The sequence below is a fragment of the Dipodomys spectabilis genome, unplaced genomic scaffold, assembly GCF_019054845.1.
Source record: "Dipodomys spectabilis isolate Male_0828 unplaced genomic scaffold, ASM1905484v1 ptg000091l, whole genome shotgun sequence".
Taxonomy (NCBI): Eukaryota; Metazoa; Chordata; class Mammalia; order Rodentia; family Heteromyidae; genus Dipodomys; species Dipodomys spectabilis.
This window is the reverse complement of record NW_024870768.1, coordinates 2154170-2172829: the sequence shown is the minus strand read 5'-3', so window position 1 is coordinate 2172829 and position 18660 is coordinate 2154170. Positions and strand designations below refer to the sequence as shown.

Genomic DNA, 18660 nt, shown 5'->3' with positions numbered 1-18660 from the left:
CTGTTGAGCACGCGTGCGGGCCCCACCCCCCTTTCTTGTTCCCAGGCAACCACAAACAAATGTACAGAGTACTTGGGACATAAAACTGCTGGTGACAGAAGACTCAGAGCAGCTTTGGGTACCCGAGAAAGCAGGCGGGGCTTGAGCCCAGGTTTGCTGAGACAAGTCAGAAGTCACAGCAAGGTTATGCCCCGCAGGGCAAATACAGGTGGGAATTTTGCTGTGACGTTTTAAGACTGACCAGCCTGAAGGACAGGGTCCTTGGGAGTGGAGGGCTGGACTGGAAGGAGGGAACAGGGGGAGGATTCGGTTGTGGGTAAACTCAGACTGGGTTGGGAGTACTTCCAAACGACGGGAATATAAACTGAGGGGTGGGGGAGGCTACAGCCTGAAAATTTGGTCCCTCTCTCTTCCACCAAGCAGACCTGAGCAACTGTCGTTGTGACCCGAGAACATACTTGGACCCAAACCAACCTAGGAAAGTCAAAATCGGGATTCATTACTGAGAAAGGTATCTTGTGTGAACTCCCAGGAGCCAGTAATGTCCCAAAGCCTCGTCCTTTCCCCTTCTTCCCTCTCTGTTCTCTGCTTTCCAACTCTTCATTCCTTTGTTGCTCTTCTTCATCTTCTCTATCATGGTATTTCTCCATTCTTTCACCCTCTATATAATCTTTACCTACTCATTACTAAGGTTATGGTCATAGCTGTCCAAGAAGCTGAAAATGATATCCGAATCTTCCTCACCACTGACTTTATATTGTTGTGGCAGGTTTGGAACTGATAGGTTAGAGTTGATGCCATTTTCAGACTTACATACAGAAAGTATCTGGTAACTATAGTAGCCATTCCTGTTAGTGTGTGTGTGTGTGTGTGTGTGTGTGTGAGACATGGAGTTTGAACTCTGGGCCTGGGTGCTGTCCCTCAGCGTTTCAGCTTAAGGCTAGTGCTCTACCACTTGAGCCACAGAGCAACTTCTGGTTTTCTGGTGGTTTATTGGAGATAAGTCTCAAGCCCTTTCCTGCCTGGGCTGGCTTTGAACCATGATCCTCAGATCTCAGCCTCCTGAGTAGTTAGGATTACAGGTGTGAGACACCAGCACCCAGCTCCTGTTAATTATTTTAAAAATTATCTCTGGCCAGGTACTGGTGGCTCATGCCTAAAGTCTAGCTACTCAGGAGGCTAAGATATGGGAATCAAAGTTTGATGCCAGACTGGGCAGTGTAGCCCATGAAATACTTCTCCGATTAACCAGCAAAAACTTTAGAAGTGGAGATGTGTTTCAAGTGGTAAAGTGACTTCCTTGAGAAAAAAAGTTAAAGGAGAATATGAGGCCCTGAGTTAAAGCCCCAGTACCAGCACATGTGCACACACACACACACACACACACACACACACACACACTCACACTCACACACAACTGCTACAAGAAAATGTGTGTACAAGTTTGCTAGTCCTAGGACTTGAACTGAGGGCCTGGGCACTGTACCTGAGCTTTTGTGTTCAAGGCTAGTGCTCTACCACTCAAGCTACACCTCTACTTCCAACTTTTTGGGTAGTTAATTTGAGATGATTGTCACAGACTTTCCTGCCCAGTTCGTCTTCGAACCACAATCCTCAGATCTCAGCCTCCTGAATAAGATTACAGGCATGAGCCTCTGGCTCCTGGTGAAGAAAGGATTTTAATGTTTTCACTATAAAGAAATAGGGCTGGGAAGGTGGCTCAATGGTAGAGTGCTTGCCTTATGTACATGAGGCCCTGGATTCGATTCCTCAGCACCACATAAGCAGAAAAGCCAGAAGTGGTGCTGTGGCTCAAGTGATAGAGCACTAGCCTTGAGCTGAAGAGCTGAGGGACAGCGCCCAGGTCCAGAGGTCAGGCCCCAAGACCGACAAAAAAAAAAAAAAAAAGGAAATGATAAATGCTTGAGAAGATGTTTACCTATTTGAACATTATACAATGTATATGCATATATATGCATATGTAAATATGTTTAATTTTTGTGTTTATTGTTTTTTAATGCAAATAAAATAAACAAAAGAAATAAATGAGCCAGTCCCCTATGGCTCACATCTGCAATCTTAGCTACTCAAAAAGCAAAGAGCTGAGAATCACGATTCAAAGCCATATTGGGCAGCAAAGTTGATGAGACTCATCTGAAATAAATTACAAAAAGAGCCATAAGTGCAGCTGTGGCGCAAGTGGTAGAACACTAGCCTTGAGCAAGAAAAGCTGAGGGACAGCGCCCAGGTCCTGAAATCAAGCTCCAGGACTGTCAAAAATAAAAATTAGGGGCTGGGAAGATGGCTCAGTGGTAGAGTGCTTGCCTTGCATGCCTGAGGCCCTGGGTTCGATTCCTCAGCACCATATAAGCAAAAAGAAAAAAAGCCAGAAGTGGCGCTGTGGCTCAAGTGGTAGAGCGCTAGCCTTGAGCTGAAGAGCTGAGGGACAGCGCCCAGGCCCAGAGTTCAGGCCCCACGACCGGACCCAAAATAAATAAATAAATAAAATAAAATAAATAAAAATTAAAGAACTAAATGGATATTTCACAGTAGGAGTAAGGAAAAAATGATCAAACGTTTGGAAAGATAAGCTTCAATAGCAATGGACCTAGAACAAATCATGTTGTATTTGGTAAGCCACATTCAGAGAGAAATGGTGCATGTTTTTTCTCATATGCAGAAGCTGTGGCTCAAAGTGATAGAGCACTAGCCTTGAACAAAAAGATCTCCAGGGACAGCGCCTAAGCCAAGCTCTAGTTCAAGTCCCAGTACCAGCATATATACAAATAAAATGAGGACCAGCACGCATGCGCATGCGCACACCCACCCACCACACACACACACACACACACACACACACACACACACACACACACACACAACCAGATAATATCCTTTTTTTTTTTTTTTGTCGGTCATGGGGCCTGAACTCTGGGTCTGGGCACTGTCCCTCAGCTTTTCAGTTCAAGTCTACCACTTGAGCCATCGCACCACTTCCAGCTTTTTCTGCTTATGTGGTGCTGAGGAATCGAACCCAAGGCCTCATGCATGCAAGGCAAGCACTCTACCACTGAGCTACCTTCCCAGCCCTGGTAACATCCTTTTATTTACTTCGTCTGACTGTTAAAGAGATAAAATGATCAATAAAAATTTGCCTTTTTTGTGCTGGTCCTGGGGCTTGAACTCAGGGACTGAGTACTGTTCCTGAGCTTGTTTTGCTCTAGGCTATCACTCTAACTCTTGAGCCACAGCTCTACTTCTGGCAGCTTTTGTTGTTAATTGGAGATAAGAGTCTCACAGACTTCCTTGCCCTGGCTGGCTTTGAATTGAGATCCTCAGATCTCACCCTCTTGAGTAGCTATGATCATAGATGTGAGCCAAGGGCACCCAGCCTGGCAGGTTCCATCTTTCTTCTCTATCCACAGTCGACTAGCTGTGAGTGGCTAGTAAGTAAAGGGCATAATTTTATTGTCTGGCTTGCCAAAGTCAAAACCGGGTTTTTAGACCACAAGCCCAAGCTCTAGGAGTCCCAAGTTAGGTCACCCCCATATGACAAAGAGACATGGTGAAGGGCAGAGAAAGGAGATTTATTACATGGCAGACATGAGAAGACAGTACTTTAGTACATTCTCAGCTATCTTCCCCCAGCCTAATGGTTTATAAAGTTCAAAAATAACAATATGGTCTGGGAAGGTAGCTCAGTAGTACAGTCCTTGCTTTGCAAGCATGGGTTCGATTCCTCAGCACCACATAAACAGAAAAAGCCAGAAGTGGCCCTGTGGCTCAAATGGTAGAGCGCTACCCTTGAGCTGAAGAGCTGAGGGACAGCTCCCAGGCCCAGAGTTCAGGATCCACAACCGACAAAAAAATAAGAAGAATAAGGATAGCTGGGTGCTGGTGGCTCACACCTGTAATCCTAGCTACTCAGGAGGCTGAGATCTGAGGATCACAGTTAAAAAGAAGCCTGGGCAAGAAAGTCCATGAGACTCTTATCTCCACTTAACCACCAGAAAATAGGAAGTGGCACTCTGGCTCAAAGTGGTAGAGCACTAGCATTGAGCTGAAGAGCTGAGGGACAGTGCCCAGGCCTAGAGTTCAAGCCCCACAACCAACAAAGAAAAGAAAAAAGAAAATTTCACCAGGCACTGGTGACTCACACCTGTGATCCTAGCTACTCAGGAAGCTGAGAACTGAGGATTATGGTTTGAAGCTAGCCAGGGAAAGCCTATGAGACTCTTATTCCAATTAAGCACCAAAAAATGGTTGGAAGTGGTGCTATGGATTAAGTGGTAGAGCTCTAGCCTTGAGGGAAAAAAGCTCAGGGACAGTGCTCAGGCCCTGATTTCAACTCCACTATCAGCAAAACCAAAAAGATGTTATTTGGAGAGTTATACACATACATACATATGTACACATACACAGTATGTGTATAATCAGTGCTATTTTTGAAAGAAGTGAATGAAGGAAAAGTAGGGATTAAAAGATGCTTCTGACTGAGTTGGTGAATAGTAATGCCAAATTTACTTACTAATAGGAATTGACTGGAGCATAACAACAAAAATGGCCATGTAACCTGGCACTAGTGGCTCTCACCTATAATCCTAGACACTAGGAGGCTGATCTGAGAATCACAGTTTGAAGTCAGCACCTACTCTGAGCAGGAAAGTCTGTGAGACTCTTGTTTCCAATTAACCACTAAAAAGCCAGATGTGGAGCTGTGGCTCAAGTGATAGAGCAAAAAAAAAAAAAACTCATTGACAGTGACCAGGCCCTAAGTTCAAGTCTCAGACCCAGCACAAAAGAATGGCCATATTGGGGCGGGGGGGGGGGGGGGGGGGGGGGGAGGGGGAGGGAGGCTGAGTAGGGATGTGAAGGGTAAACAATGGAGGAGGCTACAATGCTTGATAGGAAATGTACTCATTATCTTGCCCATGTAATTGTAACCCCTCTGTACAGTATGTTCACAATAAAAAAAAAATGGCCATATTATCAATGGCTTTGAGGCTGAGAAAGGTAAGCAGGGGTCACATTATAAAGAACCTTATAAATCTAGCAAAAGGGGAGACAGACTTTATCCTAAGCACTAGAGAGCCATTTGCTTTAAAAATGATTTTTTTTCAGACTACAGCTGTTTTATTTAAACAGGCTGCAGCTCAGGCCTCGTCCTACACTCTGACACAGCGGAGCCTAGGAGGAGAGCCCCAAGCTAAGGATTTGCAGGTCTTATATAGGCACACAATCAACCAGGTGTTTTGATTACCACCACGTGTTGCTTTGCTAGACAGAAACAAGTAACACGTGGTGGTCACTGCCTCTTTCATATTTGTTTGCCTTCCCAAAGTCTTGGGGATGCCTGAAGCAGCAGGACCAGTCCCGTAGTCCTACCAGATTTCCAAATTGTCTCCCATAGACACCCCATTGGCTTGCCCATGGTCTAATCTTAAGGTTCTCTGGCTGACTAGTTTACAATCAAAGAAAACTGGCTTGTTTGCCTACCAAAATCTGGCCTCACTAAACAATGGCTACCATTGGCCTAAATTCAGAACCTTCTATTTTACTGGTTTAAATAATTCTCCAATGAAATGGAGAGGAGTCCACGGTTCCCCTCAGCCAAGCCCTCCTCCATCTCTACTCCAGAGACACCCCTCCCCTCTACTGGTCCTGCCCTGTTCACCAAGTTCTTCCCTGCCATAAAACTCCTAGTCATCTCCTCTAACTTTCCTTGTCTTGTAGCAGGTCAATCTGTCCCTCCCTCTCCCCTTTTGTCTAAGCCTTTTTCCACTTTGCTCTAGTAGCTACATTCTTTCCCTCTGCAGTCAGTAAACTGTCCTCTCTAAGCAAACTCCCTTTGTGCCTAAAAATGATTTTTTTTCTAATACTGGAGTTTGAATTCAGGGCTTCACTCTCATTTGCTCAGCAGGTGCTCTACCACTTGAGCTATACCTCCAAGACTCAAAGTTTTTAAGCTGAGGAATGCCATGTAGTACCAGGCAAAGAAGAGAGAAGTGGAGTAAGGAAGTCAGCAAGACTCCTGGAAATATGCTTGATATTAAGACTATGTATGCCTGAATTAGGGTAGTGACAGAAGATACGCAGATAGGACATTTTTTTTTGGGGAGGGGGTCCGGTTGTAGTGCCTGAACTCTGGGCCTCAGCGCTGTCCCTCAGCTCTTCAGCTCAAGGCTAGTGCCCTACCACTTGAGCCACAGCGTCACTTCCAGCTTTTTTCTTTTCGTTTATATGGTGCTGAGGAATCAAACCGAGGGCCTCAGGCATGCAAGGCAAGCGCTCTACCACTGAGCCAACTTCCCAGCCCCAGGAAATTTTTATTAGGAAGTAAAATTAGAAGAATCTTTTCTGTGTGTATGCTGGTACTGGGGTTGAATTCAAGGCCTGGATGCTGTCCCTGAGCTGCTTTTGCTCAAGGCTAATGCTCTACCACTTAAGATACAAGTCCACTATCTTTTTTTTTTTAATAGGTTTTCGGGAGGGGGGGGGTTGTTTTTGTTTTTGTCGGTCATGGGGCTTGAACTCTGGACTTGGGCACTGTCCCTCAGCTCTTCAGCTCAAGGTGAACGCTTTACCACTTGAGCCACAGCACCACTTCCAGTTTTTGGGTTGTTTATTGGAGATAAGAGTCCCATGGACTTTCCTGCCCAGGCCGGCTTTGAACTGCGATCCTCATATCTCAGCCTCCTGAGTAGCTAGGATTACAAGCATGAGCCACTAGAGCCCAGGTTTTAATAGTTTTATTGGGGATGAATCTCATGGACTTTACTGCCAGGTCAAGCTTTGAAACTCCTTAGATCTCATCTCCTGATTAGCTAGGATTACTGGTGTGAACCACTGGTGCCTGGCAAAACAAAAAACAAAAAACTATGCTTTTTTCTTTTGTAGTAATGGGGATTGAACTCAGGGCTTTAAGTTTGCTAGACAGATGCTCTACCAATGAGCTATTCCTCTGACTTCAGTAGGAGTCTTAATTGGTGAGATATTGTAGGGAAAAAGGAATGGAGATGGGATGTAGTCAAGGTCAGCCCTGATGGGTCATTCTATCTCCTCCTCATTCCAGATGTATAAGGTAGACCTTTCAGTGGATCCCAAGGAGGTGGCAGCTATCATCGCTCGAAGAAATCGAGAAAGAGAGAGGCAAAGCCGAATTTTCAATGTGCGGAACCGAACTATAGGGGTGAGTGGGTAATGGTGGGCTATTTAACAGGATGGAAGCCACCGTACTCTTACATTTAGGAAGGAACGTAGCAGTGTTCATTACAGGCCTTCTCCCTGATTCAAGCAATCCTAAAGGCTGGACAGGAAGTGGAGAGGACATACTCACAGACCTGGAAAAGGGTTTAGAAGAGGGATGTGGCAGTACAGAGGAAGAGACAGCTGGCTCTTTTCTGGTCAGTTCTGAGCCATGTGGCCTGGACTTTGAGAAACGGGCAGTATGGAGTTCAAAAATGCAAAAGGAATAATTGGACGAAGCTGGGCACTGGTGGCTCACACCTGTAATCCTAGCTACTCAGGAGGCTGATCTGAGGATAGTAGTTTGAGACCAGCCCAGACAGGAATGTCTGTGAGACTCTTATCTCCAATTAACCACCCCAAAAAAGGCCAGAAATGGAGCTGTGACTCTAGTGGTAGAGCACTAGACTTGAGTAAAAACAAGTTCAGGGATAATGCCCAGGCCTTGAGTTCAAGCCCCAGGACTGACACCATCCTTCTACCCCCCAAAAAATTAATATTACATATGCCTAAGATATTTCTGCAAGGCTAAATAAGATAACCCCAGCATGAGAGATAGAGATTATACTCTTTAGTATTCCCCACCCCCTTTTATAATATTCTGAATACAGCTTTTTCTTTTTTCTGTCCCACTGTAGTTTGAACTCATAGCCTCGAGCCTGCTAAGCAGGTACTCTATGATTTGAGTCACACACACCCAGTCCTTTACAGTGCCACTTCCAGTTTTCTGGTGGTTTATTGGAGATAAGAGTCTCGCAGACTTTCCTGCCCAGACTGGCTTTGAACCATAATCCTCAGATCTCAGCTTCCTAGGTAGGTAGGATTACAGATGTGAGCCACTGGCGCCTGGCTACCCAGTCCTTTTTATTTGAAATTTTTCAAATAAATTATGATTAAAAAAGAAAATATTGATATCTTAAGAAATCAAACAGGAAGCCAGATGCTGGTGGCTTATGCTGTAATCCTAGCTACTCAGGAGGCTGGGATCTGAGAATCTCTCTCGGTTTGAAGACAGCCACAACAGACAAATCAGAGACTCATATTTCCAAAGGAAGGAAGGAGGGAGGGAGAGAGGGAGGGAAGGAAGGAAGGAAGGAAGGAAGGAAGGAAGGAAGGAAGGAAGGAAGGAAGGAAGGAAGGAAGGAAGGAAAAAGAGAAAGAAAAGTGAAAGAGGAAGAAAGGAAGGAAGGAAAGAGAGAGGGGGAGAGAGGAAGGAAGGAAGGAAGGAGGCAAGGAAGGAAGGGAGGGAAGAAAGGGAAGGAAGGAAGGAAGGAAAAAGAGAAAGAAAAGTGAAAGAAAGAAGGAAAAGAAAGAAAGAAGAAAGGAAGGAAAAAAGAAAGGAAGGAAGGAAAGGGAGGGAGGGAAGGAAGAGAAGGAAGGGGAGGGAAGAAGAAAAGAGAAATCTGGGCTGGGAAGGTGGCTCAGTAGTAGAGTGCTTGCCTTGCATGCATGAGGCCCTGGGTTCAATTCCTCAGCACCACAAAAGCAGAAAAAGCCGGAAGTAGTGCTCTGGCTCAAGTAGTAGAGCTAGCCTTGAGCTGAAGAGCTGAGGGACAACACCCATGCCTAGAAGTCAGGCCCCACGATCAACAAAAAATTAAAAAAAGGTAAGGGACAATGCTAGGCCCTGTGTTTGAAAGATGTCAGGTGCCTGTGACTCACACCTGTAATCCTACTCAGGAGGTTGAGATCCTCAGATCACAGTTCAAAGCTAGCCCAGGCAGGAAAGTCTGAGACTCTTATCTCCAATTAATTACAGAAAAAGTCAGAGGTGGCACCGAGGCTCAAGTGGTAGAGTGCCAGCCTTGAGCAAAAAAGTAGCATAGGGACATTGCCCAGGCCCAGAGTTCAAGCCCCAGGACTGGGGGAAAAAAGGAAGAAAGAAATCCAGATGGCAAGTATTTCTTCAAAACCTGTGCCAAGAACTGTCTTGGGCAGTGGAGATACAAAGGTAACTAAGACCCAGGCCTCTGCTGTGAAACAGCTTGCAAAATACAAGAGGCAAACTTCAACATAATGTGGACAATAGGTCCAACATTATGGGAGTAGAACCTGCTCAACTGGATTTTTTGTTGTTGTTGTTTTGCTTTGTTTTCTGCCAGGCCGGGGTTTGAACTCTGGGTCTGGATGCTATTCCTGAATTTTTATGCTCAAGGCTAGTGCTCTACCACTTCAGCTACAGTTTCACTTCCAGCTTTTTTGGTGGTTAAATGGAGATGAGATTTTCCTGCCCAGGCTGGCTTCAAAGCACGATCTTCAGATCTCAGCCTCCTGAATAGTTAGGATTACAAGTGTGACCCACTAGTGCTGAGCTCTGAGTGTGTGTGCATGCGTGTGTGTGTGTGTGTGTGTGTGTGTGTGTGTGTGTGTGTGTGTGTGTGTGTGTGTGTGTGTGTGTGTGTGTGTGTATACACACTGGTACTGGGGATTGAACTCGGGGCCTGGGCACTGTCCCTTAGCTTTTTCCCTCAAAGCTGAGCACTCTACCACTTGAGCCACACACAACTCCACCTCTTCTGGCTTTTTGCTGGTTAATTCACAATGTATCTTATGAACTTTCCTTCCTGGGTTGGTCTCGCTCTCTAGAGTAGCTAGGATTGATTACAGGCGAGCCCACTAGCATCCAGCCCTCAGCTGGTCTTGAACAGTGAATTGTAGTTTGAATAAAGAAGGATGGAAAGTGTCCCAAGGAAAAAGAGTAACTTAAACAAAGGTTATAGGTTTAAATTAGCCTAGCATGTTCAGGGAATGGGAACCAAAGTTCCTAATGCTAGGGTGAGGAGAGAGATAGAGGAAAAGGTGACAAACAGATGAAGGAAGAGGAGGTGAAGAGGTTAGGCCATAGAGATTTACAAGCCACTTATTTTTTTGGTCGGTCATGGGACTTGAACTCTGGGCCTGGGCACTTTCCCTCAGCTCTTCAGCTCAAGGCTAGTGCTCTACCACTTGAGCCACAGCGCCACTTCCAGCTGTTTCTGTTTATGTGGTGCTGAGGAATCGAACCCAAGGCCTCATGCATGCAAAGCAAGCACTTTACCACTGAGCCACCTTCCCAGCCCTTACAAGCCACTTTCAGGAGTTAGAACATGGAGTTCTACAACTGCTAAGAGGATTTTAGGTTCCAGGGAGTTTTCAAAGGATTTTCAAAGAAGAAAGATCTAAGTAGCTCCTCTTAGAGCACTCAAAGTTCCCTGTTGAGCCCCTACTCTGACTTAGCACCTTTCTTTGGGATTCAGGTGGATGTTGCAGCTTTAAACCAACAGGTGGAGGAACGAAGACTCCGGGAAGCAAGAGAACAAAGCAAAGATGTTGCTTATGGTAAATACCCAAATATAGGGCAACACAAGACAGTAAACCAAGAACCTGAGTGGGCTGGGATAGGGCAGTTCTGCCTCTGAATGGTCCTTGAGAACAGAGGCCATGCTACAGGGCTCTGTCTTTCCAGTAATTCCTTCTCCATGCCCCTACCCATAACCCCTAGGTACCATGCAGGTACAGAATGACCTAGTGGCCCAGATGATTGAAAGGCAGGAGGCAGAAAGAACACAGCAAATGGCCAAGAAAATGCTGAATTTTTGGGAGCAGAAACAGCAGGCCGAACAACATAATTATGCACATGAGTTTAACCTTTGGAATACAAGTGCTCCCTTTGAATTATCTGCCTGTCTCAAAAGCAATGATCGCAACCGTGGCCAAACCAATATGCAACACTCCTACTTTGGGGATAACATGAATAGAGCCTCATGCCTGAGAGCACATCAGGAACACCTCAAAAATGAACTGGATAAGCAGCTGCAAGATCAAGAGCGAATCAGAGCTGAGGAGGCTCGTGTGGGTAAGCAGAAAGTTTCCTGGACTCAGAGACTTAGTAGGGAGCTCACCTAGAGCTGAACTGTGTGGGAAGGTGGTTGCCCATAGGGCTGATGATGAGAGATTTAGGATGTGGTGATTATTTATGATCAGCCTGGTATTCCATTACCTGAGTACAACAATGTGCTTAATAGCTTTGCTATTGTTAGCTGATTTGGACAAATGAATGTTCCTCTTTGCACTTCAGTTTCTTTGGTGGGGGGGGGCACAGCATTGAGACAGTATCTTGCTATGTAGCACAGGCTAGCCTTCTGCTACATAGCCTTCAATTTGTTATCCTTCTGCCTCAACCCTTTGAGTGCCGAAATTACAGACATGTACACCACATCCAGTTCAGTCTCTCCATCTTTAAAATGGGAATTATAAAAAAATAAAATGGGAATTATAATATGTGTTGCATAGAAGAGCTACTATTATATTTTTTTGCCAGTCCTGGGACTTGAACTCAGGGCCTGGGTACTGTCTCTGAACTTCTTTCACTCAAGGCTAGCACTCTACCACTTGAGCCAATGTGCCACTTCTGGCTTTTTCTGTTTATGGTACTTGAGGAATCAAACCCAGGGCTTCATGCATGCTAAGCAAGCACTCTACCACTAAGCCACCTTCCCATCCCTACTATGATTTTTTTATTTATTTTTTGTTGGTCATGGGGCTTGAACTCTGGGCCTGGGTGCTATCCCTGAGCTCTTCAGCTTGAGGTGAGCACTCTACCACTTGAACCACAGCACCACTTCCAGTTTAATTGGAGATAAAAGTCTCATGGTCTTTCCTGCCCGGGCTAGCTTTGAACCGTAATCCTCAAACCTCAGCCTCCTGAGTAACTAGAGATGTGAGCCACCAGCGCCCGGCACTATTATGATGTTTTTGATGGCCACATGCTTCTATTTCATTAGAGAAAGCCCTTTAAGGCTAAGGACTATAGCTTATCTATTGAAACTGTTCACCTCTCACATCATCACAATGTCAGGCCCTCAAACAGGAGGATCAATGTGTGACTAGAATGGAATGAAATGTTAGTACCTTTGCTAGTGCTATGCCCTCTGCCTGTTATTTGCTCTTTTTGCCTGTACACAAAATCTACTTCAAGATTACCTTCTAAGCTGGGCACCTGTGCTCATGCTTATAATCCTAGCTAAGATCTGGAATCTAGCAGCTGGAAGCCAGCTCAAGCAGAAAAGTCCATGAGACTCTATTTTCAATTAACCAGCAAAAACTGGGCTGCCAGGGTGACTCAAATGGCAAAGTGGGTGCTGGGAAGTTGGCTCAGTGGTAGAGTGCTTGCCTTGCATGCATGAGGCCCTGGGTTCGATTCCTCAGCACCACATAAGCAAAAAAAGCCAGAAGTGGGGCTGAGGCTCAAGTGGTAGAGTGCTGGTCTACAGCTGAAGAGCTGGAGGACAGTGCCCAGGCCCAGAGTTCATGCCCCACAACCGACAAAAAAAAAAAAAAAATGGCAAAGTGCCTTCTGTGAGCAAGCAATCCAAGAGAGGGCAAGGCCTGAGTTCAAGCTCTGGTAGTGACTGGCAAAAAAAAAAAAAAAAAAAAAGGAAAAAGAAAAAAATATATCATCTTTTGGAAGCCTTCTACTATCCAAAGTCACTATCCAAAGTTTTTGTGTTTTGTTTTGATGCTCGGGATTGAACCCAGAGCCTCACACATTCGAAGCATGTACACAGTCCTAGAAGCCTTCATAATAATGCCTTTGTATACACGTCTGCTATTGTCCTTATTAGACTGTAATCTGATTGTTTGACCTGTTTCCCCCACTAGAGAGAGGGCTCTCTAAATACAAGATCTGATTCCATGGTGTCCTAAGAACCTAACACATGGCCATTAGACTAAGGGTCAAAAAGATGAAATGATTTACTCAAGGTCACACAGCTTATAAGTCAAAGCTTTATTTTGTCTGAAATTTCTGAAGTTTGGCTATCACTAGGCTTCTCCTAAACATTTATACCAGAACACAAAACTTTTTGAATAAATAGCTGTAGGAATATACCAGGAATGTAGTTAGCCAGTATGGTGCTGTGACCATATTTTTCTATGTAGATATGCTCAGTGACCAGCTTCGTCTGGCCATGGACAAGCAGGCTGCTCATATGGCCAAACTGGAAGAGTCCTATCGTGTGGCCCTTATGACTGCCACAGCTAATGCCAACAAAGCCCAGGTACGGCCTGAATCAGCCAGTGCACTGGGCCCCTCCCCAGTTCTCTGACCAAAGTCCTGGGGAATCTTAGCCACATCTTTCCCTTCACAATTCTCAAAGCAACACTAACTTTCTCATTTGCCTGAGGACTCTCCCTCTACTTAAGTTCCTCCTTAGGGCACAAGTAGCCTCTCCCTACCTCCAGACCAAGGATGACATGAGAACAGAATATGACCCTTTCATGCCTAGCCTCTTGTCTAACAAGCTGCCTTCCTAGATGTAGAGAAATTTCCTCATTCTAAGCTTCCTAACCCCCACCCTTAGGGTCAATAAAAGACTATACAGAGGCCTTCCTTCCCTCTGAGATGGAGTAGAAACAAGTTTTGCCCACCTCTGTGACTGACAGTTCCCTGAAGTTGGGCACCCCAATACTGACATTTGGAGTTCTCACCAGGCAACTAAGATAGCAGATCGGCAGCACCGTGAGCAATGGTACCAACAGGAAACCAACCGAATGGAGATCCAGAATCAAGTCACCAGTGATATGCTGACTGAGAACCCTCAGGTGGCTCAACATCCTACGAATCCCAACCGGGTCCTGCCCTATTGCTGGAAAGGTATGACTCCAGAGCAGCGAGCTGCTATCAGGAAAACACAAAGGATTCAATCCTATGAGAAGGAGGTGCAGCGTGAAGCTGAAAAACAACTGACTAATGAATGGGACAACCAAAGAATACATTTGGCACAGGCAGCACAGGAGCTCGAAGAGCAGGAGAGGGAATTATGTGCCGAATTTCGACGAGGACTAGGTTCCTTTAATCAGCAGCTGGCCAGCGAGCAAAGTACTCAGTGAGTTCTAAGGGGTAGCAATGGGCCATGAAGTTAAGGGAGGGTGGAGTGAGACTGAGGATCAGGGAGAGAGGGAAAGCACATGAGCTGAACTTATTTTTGAACTTCCTTCACAGCCAAAATCATTTGAATTCAATGATATATGCCAGTCAACCAACAGCCCAATATTACATGCAGTTCAACAGCAGCAGCCGCTGAGCTCAAGATGGTCCTCTCTCCCTTTTTCCTACCACATTTGGTGACGGTTAGGAGTCGAAAAGAAAAATGCTGCATAAATCACTTCAATCCATATCCCAATGGGAGAGAGAAATAAGCCAATACCCCCACCTTCTACCCTAGGTAATAAAGTTATTCACCAAAAATCAAGGCCATGTGTTGTTAACGGGATGCTGTTTTTGTGTGTGGCAGTATGGGGATTGAACTCAGGCCTGGAGTGCTAGCCCTTAACTTTTGTGCCCAAGGCTGGCACTCTACTACTTGAGCCACAGCTCCACTTCTGACTTTTTACTGGTTAAGTGGAGATAAGAGTCTCACAGATTTTCCTGCCTAGGCTGGCTTAGAACCATGATCTTCAGATCTCAGTTTCCTGAATAGCTAAGATTGCAGGGGGGAGAGCCCCCAGAGCCCAACTTAACAGGATACTTTTTGTAAAGTATGAGGTACTGTCTTTCCCACCCCATCCTTGGGCAGTGAGCATCCGACCCTGTCAGAGCATTTATTTTTCTTCCCCAGGTCAGTTCCCCCAGCACATAGCACTGCTCACATCATGTGAAAAAGAATTTATTAGGCACAGAAGGTGGCTGGTGGCCAGTTACAAAATGGTTATCAGGCTTCTTCCAAGCTGTATAGAACTTCAGGGGAAAGTGGAAGCCTGTGTTTCCCTTCCTGCTCCCTTCATGGCTGCATGCGAATAGCCCCATCCAGTCGGATGACCTCTCCATTGAGGAATGGGTTCTCGATTATGGTCTGTACCAGATGAGCATACTCAGCAGGGTCCCCAAGTCGGCTGGGAAAGGGTACTTGGCTGCCCAAGAAGTTGCGCACCTTCTCTGGAAGGGTGGCCAGCAGTGGGGTGCCAAACAAACCTAGACAAGACAGCCAGAGTCAAAGACCCACCCTTGGTTTTTTTGTTTTGTGCTAGTCCTGGAGCTTGAACTCAGGGCCTGGGTGCTGTCTCTGAGCTGCTTTTGCTCAAGACTGGCATTCTACCACTGAGCCACAGCTCTACTTCTGGCTTTTTCAGTAGTTTATTGGAGGTAAGAGTCTCACAGACTTTTCCTCCCAGGCTGGCTTCAAGATCACAGATCTCAGCCTCCTGCGTAGCTAGGATTACAAATGTGAGCACCTAGCACCCAGCCAGACCCTTGTTTAATATATTTACTTAATTCTTTCTCACCTTACCTCTCTACTTCTTAGTATTTCCCTGTGGCCCAGAGATATAAGACTGCTGTTGCTTAGGTGGTGAATACCTTCCCCTCCCAACTATGTATGTGTATCAGGAAGAGAGCAAATGCCTACCTGGAGCAATGGTCATAACTCGGATGCCAACAGGAGCCAGATCCCGAGCAATGGGCAGTGTCATGCTCACTATGCCCCCCTTGGATGCAGAATATGCAGCTTGTCCAACCTGGGAGAGACAAGGTCATAGTTGGGAAGAGCCCCAACAAGTCTCCGAGGAGATACAAGCCCTGCCCACGTACCTGACCCTCAAAGGCAGCCACACTGGCAGTGTTGATGATAACCCCACGTTCGCCTCCTTGGTCTGCTTCATTCTGGCCCATCTCACTAGCAGCCAAGCGGATCACATTGAAGGTGCCTACGAGATTCACCTGGAGGGTGAGGAAAGATATGTACAGAATCTTTTTTTTTTTCCCCTTTATGCCCATACTGGGGCCTAAACTCAGGTACTCGTGTCCTGCTTAGCTTTTCCACTCAAAGCTGGCTCTCTGCCACTTGAGCCAAAACTCTACTTCTAGCTTTTTGCTGCTTAATTGGAGATAAGAGTGTTTTGAGTTTGTCTGCCTGGGACTGGCTTCCAACTATGATCCTCAGATCTCAATTTCCTGAGCAGCTAACAGCTGTGATTTACCAGAATCCAGCTAAATTTCTTTCTTTTTTTTTTGGGTCCAGTCGTGGGGCCTGAACTCTGGGCCTGGGCGCTGTCCCTCAGCTCTTCAGCTCAAGGATAGTGCTCTACCACTTGAGCCACAGTGCCACTTCCGGCTTTTTTCTTTTTGCTTATGTAGTGCTGAGGAATCGAACCCAGGGCCTCAGGCATGCAAGGCAAGCGCTCTACCAGTGAGCCACCTTCCCAGCCCGGAGCTAAATTTCTTATACATAGGTGTACCAGACACTTCTTATTCTTACCCCTGGAGAACCTCTAAGGCCTTACATTAAGAACTCGCTGGAAGTCCTCCAAAGTATGGGCCATGTTCTTCTTTGCATTGTATGTCTTAATGGCCACTGCAATACCTGCACAGTTGACCGCCACATCTACACGGCCAAACTTTTCTTTTGCTAGATTCAGAGCTGCTTGAACATCCTTCTCAGAGGTTACCTTCAAAGGGGAGAAATGGAGAAAAAAAATCATTTCCCAGCATACACACCACTTAACCTGGGAGAGAGGAAGGCAATTGGATGGGGTTAGAATTGTGAGCAAAGGAAGAGCCAATAAAAAGATCTGGTAAAGTCTGAGAGTGAGGTCAAAGTAAAAATGTTAAGTACTGTAGAGAAGTATTGCAAAACTTTTCAAATCTATATACTGTTTTGATAAGTTCACATATCCTTAGCAATTCTTAATTGTTGTGTATGAGCATTAATACAGCCCTGTTTTGAGAATGTTCAATATGAACATAAACTACCCTTTTATTTTGTGCTGGTACTGGGGCTTTAACTCAGAGCTGTTCCTTAGCTCTTTTCCACCCAAAGCTGGTACTCTACTGCTTGAACCACAGTTCCACTTCAGGCATTTTTGGTGGTTAAGTGGAGATTAGAGTCTTACAGACTCTCCTGTCCAGGTTGGCTTCAAACCTTCATGCTCAGATTTGAACCTTCTGAGTGGCTAAGATTACAGGTATGAACCATGGCACCAGGCTTAATGTAGCTAAAAAACAGGCTGGGAAGGTGGCTCCGTGGTAGAGTGCTTGTCTTTCATGCATGATGCCCTGGGTTTAATTCCTCAGCACCACATAAGCAGAAAAAGCTGAAGTGGTGCTGTGGCTCAAGTGATAGAGCGCTAGCCTTGAGCTGAAGAGCTGAGGGACGCACCCAGGCCCAGAGTTCAGGCTCCACGACCGACCAAAAAAAAAATATATATATATATATGTGTATATGTATATATAATTTTTCAAAGTGTAGAATATTCTTTATAGAATTTATTTTTTACCCAGATGATGGTTCTTTTACAGACCAATAAAATAGTTGAACATTTTCACAAATAAAGTGTAACTATATCTGTGGAGAAAATTCTTATGTACTAAGATTTGATCAAAGATTTTTTTTTCAATTCTATAAACATAAAATTGCAGAACACAATGTATCCCTTCTCCAAGTGATTCTAGTATATCTAATCCTCATCTCTAGTGTGAATGTCAACTCTGGAGAGTCCTTATGCAGGTGCTCCCAAAGTACTAAAGACTCAAGCCAAAAGGGACAAGGAGTTCACGGGATGCCAGGTAGGGCAGTGGTGACCTTATTATGCACACCCTGGGAAAGAACAGGTGACCCTACTTACATCGGCTGGGGCGAACACGCAGCCCTTTCCTAACTTCTTTGCCTGGGCCTCACCATCCGAGTCCGACAAGTCCAGAAGCACAGCAGTGGCCCCCTGTTTCACCAATCGCTCGGCCGTGGCCAGGCCAAGGCCAGAGGCTCCTCCGGTTATGATAGCAACCAAGCCCTGTGAAAAGCGGCACAGTCAGCCCCTACACTTTCCAGACCACCCACACCCTTTCACCAGCCCATTCCCGACTTCGGCGGGAAAGGGGGCGTGGAGACCTAACTAAGTTCCCGGTATTCAGGGACAAGACCTCCGGGCGGACCTCATCCCCCGACAGCCTATTCCACTGATCCCACTCATATTTAGCGGAGGATTCGTTCTCACTTACTGAGCTGCAATACTGGGTTTAGTTAAGCATGATTCTTTTAGTGCCGAGAACTTCCATCTCGTTCGCTCCTACGAGGGTTCCACCTCGCATCCACCCAGCCCACATAGCAGAGTAACCGTTAAATGCCTACAGCAGAGTTACCTTCACGCTCCGGCACGCTGCAGCCATCTTGCGCCGCCTCACCACCTAGAGGTTTTTTTCTCTCCTCCTTAAATACTTCCATAAGGCGCTCGCTGATTGGCCGAGGGCGGGGCGGATCTGTGCGGCAGGACGTTTCTCAGGACGTAAGGGCGTGGCCTGCTGCGCCAGCGCTCTATCAACAGTTCGAACTCCTAATGGAACAATTTTCTCTTGGAGAAAGAGCCCTACAGCAGCTACGCGACATTACAACATTCCCTTCGCCTCACTCTAGCTGGCTATTTGGTAGGTGGCCTGTTTCACCG

General features: G+C 45.9%; 2 protein-coding genes across 2 annotated transcripts; one reads left to right on the top strand and one right to left on the bottom strand.

The window, feature by feature from the left end:
• The first annotated feature begins 52 nt into the window (after positions 1-52).
• On the top strand, positions 53-14467 carry Ribc1 (RIB43A domain with coiled-coils 1). The gene is made up of 8 exons (XM_042684894.1): positions 53-208; positions 424-511; positions 7073-7189; positions 10482-10563; positions 10727-11080; positions 13165-13283; positions 13717-14111; positions 14228-14467. Exons 3-8 carry the CDS (start codon positions 7073-7075, stop codon positions 14307-14309), a joined length of 1149 nt encoding a protein of 382 aa, XP_042540828.1. The 5' UTR covers positions 53-208; positions 424-511; the 3' UTR covers positions 14310-14467.
• A 408-nt stretch (positions 14468-14875) lies between these two features.
• On the bottom strand, positions 14876-18420 carry Hsd17b10 (hydroxysteroid 17-beta dehydrogenase 10). The gene is made up of 6 exons (XM_042684840.1): positions 18359-18420; positions 17845-18009; positions 16504-16668; positions 15812-15940; positions 15630-15738; positions 14876-15196 (listed from the first exon to the last, which is right to left on the bottom strand). Exons 1-6 carry the CDS (start codon positions 18383-18385, stop codon positions 15006-15008), a joined length of 786 nt encoding a protein of 261 aa, XP_042540774.1. The 5' UTR covers positions 18386-18420; the 3' UTR covers positions 14876-15005.
• Positions 18421-18660: the final 240 nt, after the last annotated feature.

What these genes read in the sequence shown, in the direction of transcription:
- Hsd17b10 (XM_042684840.1), bottom strand. Translation starts at nt 18,385, where the DNA reads ATGGCTGCAGCGTGCCGGAGCGTGAAG. An exon ending in GCGTGTTCGCCCCAGCCGAT is followed by an intron (nt 16,669 to 17,844) that starts GTAAGTAGGGTC and finishes TCCCCTTTGAAG; the next exon opens with GTAACCTCTGAGAAGGATGT. An exon ending in TGGCTGCCTTTGAGGGTCAG is followed by an intron (nt 15,739 to 15,811) that starts GTACGTGGGCAG and finishes TGTCTCTCCCAG; the next exon opens with GTTGGACAAGCTGCATATTC.
- Ribc1 (XM_042684894.1), top strand. Translation starts at nt 7,073, where the DNA reads ATGTATAAGGTAGACCTTTCAGTGGATCCCAAGGAGGTGGCAGCTATC. An exon ending in TGCGGAACCGAACTATAGGG is followed by an intron (nt 7,190 to 10,481) that starts GTGAGTGGGTAA and finishes TTTGGGATTCAG; the next exon opens with GTGGATGTTGCAGCTTTAAA. An exon ending in AGCTGAGGAGGCTCGTGTGG is followed by an intron (nt 11,081 to 13,164) that starts GTAAGCAGAAAG and finishes TTTTCTATGTAG; the next exon opens with ATATGCTCAGTGACCAGCTT.